Raw genomic sequence first — 6,730 nt, 5'->3', positions numbered from 1 at the left:
TCTTTTTGAGAAGAATGAAACTTGTTTTTGAGTACTTTTGTCACATATTGCATATAGTAAAAGTAGGCTTCTTCATAATAGCTTGTTTTGCAGTCAGGACTTTGGAGATTCCAAAAAGCCGCTAAAAGACCACTTTGCCTCCCTTTGGTTAAATAAAAATAACTTTTGAATGGAAAATGCTGGATTAAAAATTCTGTTTGCTGCCATCTAGTAGAATCAAATAAAACGTACAATGGCTGAAGCATACAGGGCTTGAGTTATACATTCAAAGAAAAATAATACAAAAGCGACTTTTTAGTGTTTATTTTTATAATTTGAACACATACAACAGTATTTATTATTTTTTTATTTTCTAAAAGAGTTTCCTTTAAAATAACACCAATATTGTGCATTTTTGGGTGTAACACACACACACACACACACACACAAAGCAGAGTTTAAGGGGTTAAAGTCATATTGCTACGACTTTTTTTCACAATTGAATTGTCTTCCAGAATGAATGCACAGATGATTGTAGAAATCACTCCTTTTTCTAAATCTTGTCACTCTGAGGAAAATGGTGATTTCTTCCCAGAATGAGTTTGCAAATGATGTTTCATGCTGCTTTTACATGTGAAACTCTTCTTACACTGAGGACACTTGTAAGGCTTCTCTCCAGTGTGAACTCTCATGTGAGTTATAAGGTTTACTTTAACATTGAAGCTCTTTCCACACTGTTGGCAGGTGAAAGGTTTCTCTCCAGTGTGAATTCTCATGTGAACACTGAGGGTATCTTTTCTTGAGAAACTTTTTCCACAGTGATGGCACATGAAAGACTCTCCTCTGATGTGAGTTATTACATGATTCTTAAGGTGATTCGTGTCTGTGAAACTCCTTTCGCACAGATGACATTTAAAAATGTCTCTCGAGTGAATCTTCATGTGATTATTAAGGCTTACATTATATCTGTAGCTCTTCCCACACTGAGGGCAGGTGAAAGGCTTCTCTGCAGTGTGAATTCTCGTGTGAGTCTTTAGATTTGATTTATGCGTGAAACTCTTTCCACACAGTTTGCAGGTGAAAGGCTTCTCTCCAGTGTGAATTTTCATGTGGGCATTAAGTTGGTTTTTACGTGTCCAACACTTTCCACACTGAGAGCAGGTGAAAGGTTTCTCTCCAGTGTGAGTACTCATGTGGACATTAAAGTGACTTTTCCAGGTAAAACACTTTCCACACTGAGGACATATGAACGGCTTCTTTTCAATGTGAATTTTCATGTGGACTTCAAGGCTTTCATTTCGATTGAACATTTGTCCACACTGTTGGCAGGTGAAAGGTCTCTGTCCAGTGTGAATTTGCATGTGAGTCTTAAGGTTTCCTTTACTTGTGAAACTCCTTCCACACTGTTCGCAGTTAAAAGGTTTCTCTCCAGTGTGAATTCTCACGTGGGAATTAAGGTTTGTGCTTTGTGTTTTTTTAGCTTTTTTTGGTGAGGACGTCTGTGAGCAACTAATGGATTTTTCTTCAGTTTTGAAATCATGTTTCTCATTTTGATCTTTCTCTTTCGTTTCATTCAGTTCTTGACTCTCCTCTTTCAGTGCCATCAGGTCTGAGGTAAAAAAAAATACAAAAATTAGTAAAAATACAAGTTAACACCAGTTTAACGCAGCAGCTAGAGCACTTACTAGTCACACTGACCACTGCATCATGTTAATCTGGAGGACTGATTGCACAGAGAATAAACAGTTACTGACCACAGCATTTGCCAAATTCAATCTGAAACAAAAGACACTTTAACAGTGCCAGTCCTCCCTATACGCAAAGTATGTAAGTTGCATATCGAACCACAAGGGGGCCCCATTGAAGCTGTGCAATTAATAGAATCTTAGTTTCATTTGATTAGTTTGACTTTCAACAATTATAAAAACACAATGGCACATTCGGTTTCTGTTATTTATAGTGTGGTGGCTTTCCTTGCGTGTGATCTGATACGGTGTGAAACACAGACATGCTTAGGGCAGCGATTCTCAATTCTAGTCCTCACAACCCTCCGGTCTGCATAGTTTGCATGTCTCTCTTTTTAACACATCTGATTCAAATCATCAGCTCATTAGAAGAGAGCTCCATGCATGAACTGTGTTCTGATTGATATGGTCCCTACACAGTGTTCATTGCTCCCTACTCCCTGAGCACGGGAAATCCATTGAAGTTTACTTCACTTTGGAACATTCATTCACGGATCTGCTCTATACCACGGCCTGCAGCGTCTTCACACAGAGACAAAACTTACTAGAGAAGTGTTAACGGGGACATATTATGCCCCTTTTTCCAAGATGTAAAATAAGTCTCTGATGTCCCAAGAATGTGTGTTACGTTTTAGCTCAAAATACCCCACAGATAATTTTTTATAGCTTGTTAAAATTGCCACTTTTAGGGTATGAGACCAAACGTGACGTTTTTGTATTTGTCCCTTTAACTGCAAATGAGCTGGTGCTCCCAGCCCCTTTTTCAGAAGAGGGTGGAGCTTCAAGAGCTCATGCTCCAGCATCAGTGTTGCCAAGTCCGCGGGAATTGGGCTTACACTGTTGCCGCGGGTTGTTTTTCCATGTCCGTGGGTTGAAGCGACTCCAATAACATGATATTTATCCCCTGGAATACGAATTTTAGCAGGGGAACCCCACCAAAAAAAAACTTGCATTTCTTCTCCGCTTACAGAAAGGATTAGTTAAATTAGGTGGACAAAATCCGTGCCTGGAGTGCAGGGACGTCCAAGTTATAAAACCTGATTAAGGTAGGCAGCAAAGACCAGCTGGCAGCCACACAGATACAGTATCACCAACAGAAACTCTGCTGGACCAAACCCAGGAAGAGGCCATTCCCTTAGTGGAATGGGCTCTTACACCAATAGGACACTGTAAGCCCACTGAGGCATAAGCCAGGGCTATAGCAACAACTATCTAGCAAGTCTTGGTGACCGGCAGCCCTTTTAGAGCCATGTGCCGCAGATGCCCAATGACGAAGCTCCGATGCAAATGGCGTTGCTCGACTTTCATTCCATCGAAAATAAAATTTTATTGTGAATGATTTAATCACGAATAGCAAGCTGGACTTCTTGTTTCTATCTGAGTCCTGGTTGAAGGTAGGAGATTTGCCTTTGATGACTGAACTTCTGCCGCAGGGTTATTCGTACTTCAATACCTTTCGGTCAACTGGTCGAGGAAAAAGCACCTATTATGCCCTTTTTTACAAGATGTAATAGAAGTCTCAGGTGTCCCCAGAATGTGTCTGTGACGTTTCAGCTCAAAATACCCCACAGATCATTTATTATATCATTTTGAAAATGCCTATTTTGAGTGGAAGCAGAAATAGGCTGTTTTCATGCATGTCTCTTTAAAATTAGTTTGACTTTCAACAATTATAAAAACACAATGGCACATTCGGTTTCTGTTATTTATAGTGTGGTGGCTTTCCTTGCGTGTGATCTGATACGGTGTGAAACACAGACATGCTTAGGGCAGCGATTCTCAATTCTAGTCCTCACAACCCTCCGGTCTGCATAGTTTGCATGTCTCTCTTTTTAACACATCTGATTCAAATCATCAGCTCATTAGAAGAGAGCTCCATGCATGAACTGTGTTCTGATTGATATGGTCCCTACACAGTGTTCATTGCTCCCTACTCCCTGAGCACGGGAAATCCATTGAAGTTTACTTCACTTTGGAACATTCATTCACGGATCTGCTCTATACCACGGCCTGCAGCGTCTTCACACAGAGACAAAACTTACTAGAGAAGTGTTAAAGGGGACATATTATGCCCCTTTTTCCAAGATGTAAAATAAGTCTCTGATGTCCCAAGAATGTGTGTTACGTTTTAGCTCAAAATACCCCACAGATAATTTTTTATAGCTTGTTAAAATTGCCACTTTTAGGGTATGAGACCAAACGTGACGTTTTTGTATTTGTCCCTTTAACTGCAAATGAGCTGGTGCTCCCAGCCCCTTTTTCAGAAGAGGGTGGAGCTTCAAGAGCTCATGCTCCAGCATCAGTGTTGCCAAGTCCGCGGGAATTGGGCTTACACTGTTGCCGCGGGTTGTTTTTCCATGTCCGTGGGTTGAAGCGACTCCAATAACATGATATTTATCCCCTGGAATACGAATTTTAGCAGGGGAACCCCACCAAAAAAAAACTTGCATTTCTTCTCCGCTTACAGAAAGGATTAGTTAAATTAGGTGGACAAAATCCGTGCCTGGAGTGCAGGGACGTCCAAGTTATAAAACCTGATTAAGGTAGGCAGCAAAGACCAGCTGGCAGCCACACAGATACAGTATCACCAACAGAAACTCTGCTGGACCAAACCCAGGAAGAGGCCATTCCCTTAGTGGAATGGGCTCTTACACCAATAGGACACTGTAAGCCCACTGAGGCATAAGCCAGGGCTATAGCAACAACTATCTAGCAAGTCTTGGTGACCGGCAGCCCTTTTAGAGCCATGTGCCGCAGATGCCCAATGACGAAGCTCCGATGCAAATGGCGTTGCTCGACTTTCATTCCATCGAAAATAAAATTTTATTGTGAATGATTTAATCACGAATAGCAAGCTGGACTTCTTGTTTCTATCTGAGTCCTGGTTGAAGGTAGGAGATTTGCCTTTGATGACTGAACTTCTGCCGCAGGGTTATTCGTACTTCAATACCCTCCGGTCAACTGGTCGAGGAAAAAGCACCTATTATGCCCTTTTTTACAAGATGTAATAGAAGTCTCAGGTGTCCCCAGAATGTGTCTGTGACGTTTCAGCTCAAAATACCCCACAGATCATTTATTATATCATTTTGAAAATGCCTATTTTGAGTGGAAGCAGAAATAGGCTGTTTTCATGCATGTCTCTTTAAATGCAAATGAGCTGCTGCTCCCCACCCCTTTTCCAGAATAGGACAATGCCTTTACAGCTCGTACCTCAGATACAGATAAAACATGTTTGGTTTTGATTATCATGTCTTTTCGTGTAAATGCTCTTGCGTGAAGATAAACATGGTGGATTGTGTGCGGCTCACTAAGGGCAGGGTCTCGGCTAATACAGCAGTGTCCGTCAACAACAGATTTTTATCCTTATAGGGTGGTTGTGTACACACACACTGTCAACACACATTTATGTTCAAATAACATGTAAAAGTAAATTCTGCATAATAGGTGCCCTTATAGACAATATTCAGTGTCATTTAATGCTTCCCGAATTTTATGATAGCTTTGAGCTACAGATGTTACAGATTTCTTCGGCTAATCCTGTCCTGGTTGTACTTGTAAATTTTCCTCTAAAGGCAAACAAAGACTTCATTAGTGAATTTTCTGAACTTTTGAGCAAGCTGGCTACACAGTTTGTGCGCTTCCTAATTCTGGGGAACTTTAATGTACATTTATGTTGTGGTCACGATGCAGTGTCTAAAGAGTTTTTGAACTTGATCAACTCTTTTGATCTGAGACAATGGGGTAAAGGGCCAACTCATACCTCAGGGTTCGATTCTTGCACCAATATTATTTTATTTTTATATGTTACCTTTAGGATCCATTTTTCGTAAATATATCATATCCTTTCACTGTTATGCGGACAACACGCAAACATAAACATTATCGACAATTTATTGGCAGGGTTGGGAAGGTTACTTTTAAAATGTATTTCGTTAGATTACTTAATTTTAGTAACTTAATCTAAATACTTTAGAATACTTTGGAATACTTAAGGTAAGGGGCATTTTAACTTTGATGTCTTAATTTTATATTAACCACCTCTAAATAAAAATGGGTTGTATGAATGCATTTAAAACAATTATAAATGCATAAATAATGCTATGAGATTAATGTTTTAAATATAACATTTTGAACATAGAAATAAAAAATGATGGGAGGAAAATATGTTTTTAAATATGAAACTAAAACCGCCAGTAGGGGGTGTCTTAATGAAAGAGTCATGGAATCATTCGATTCATTCAAAAGGACTGATTCATTCAGGAATCAAGCAAGTGATTTTATGAATGTAATTGAATCATTCTCTCAGCTGATTTGTTCAAAACACGGCTTCATTCAGGAACCAAACGTTGCTCGCAGATAATATCCCTTAAATGTTACTTAAGGGTTTCTTTAGGTGAAACGTCATAAACCCTTAGAATTTCTCTCGAGTATCCCTTAAAACCCATTGAGTGTTGCATAAAGCCCCTTAAACATAATGAGTGCTATTGTTGTTTTCACTGATGTGCAACCTGTTAATATATGTTTACATCTCAAAAAATGTGTTTTGGGGTTTCATGACACTTTAATTACTACACTCGTGTGAGATTCTTCACAAATATCACTAATTTCTGTAGAGTTGGACATTTTAATAAGGATCAAAGGAGTGAGTTCAGCTTTGAGAATGAAAACCAACCTGTTTGTTCTTCACTATCTTCATGCTTCAGACTGAATATTTCTTCAATCTTCAAATCTTCACTCTCCTCTTTAATAAACGCCATCTTTGTTTGTTCCTCAGTATCTTCATGTTTGACACTGAATGTTTCTTCAATCCTTATGTCTTCACTCTCCTCTTTAATAAACGCCATCTTTATAACAGTGTGTCATGTGGATCTCAGATGACTCAGCAGGAGTTTTTTTTCTTTGTCCTGTTTAAGATGAGAATAATGAACAAAGTAAATTATTCTCAAAAATAAATGCAAACTTAGGCCCAATCCCAATTCTATTTTATACCCCTTCCCCTACCCCTT

At 39.3% G+C, this 6,730-nt stretch overlaps 1 protein-coding gene across 1 annotated transcript in view; it reads right to left on the bottom strand.

Annotated features, from left to right (window-relative positions):
• Positions 1–451: 451 nt before the first annotated feature.
• Positions 452–6,730, bottom strand: part of LOC107758222 (gastrula zinc finger protein XlCGF57.1-like) — a 9,297-nt gene continuing 3,018 nt past the window's right edge. Inside the window, exons 2-3 of the mRNA XM_016575905.1 lie at positions 6,397–6,628; positions 452–1,588 (exon numbers count right to left, since the gene is read on the bottom strand). Coding sequence (XP_016431391.1) covers positions 543–1,588; positions 6,397–6,568 — 1,218 coding nt within the window. The 5' untranslated portion in view covers positions 6,569–6,628 and the 3' untranslated portion in view covers positions 452–542. The remainder of the gene's footprint in view (positions 1,589–6,396; positions 6,629–6,730) is intronic.

Source organism: Sinocyclocheilus rhinocerous, unplaced genomic scaffold (genome assembly GCF_001515625.1).
Source record: "Sinocyclocheilus rhinocerous isolate Xijiao unplaced genomic scaffold, SAMN03320098_v1.1 scaffold1315, whole genome shotgun sequence".
Taxonomy (NCBI): Eukaryota; Metazoa; Chordata; class Actinopteri; order Cypriniformes; family Cyprinidae; genus Sinocyclocheilus; species Sinocyclocheilus rhinocerous.
The sequence above is the reverse complement of the archived record's forward strand: the minus strand, read 5'-3'. Positions and strand labels throughout refer to the sequence as shown.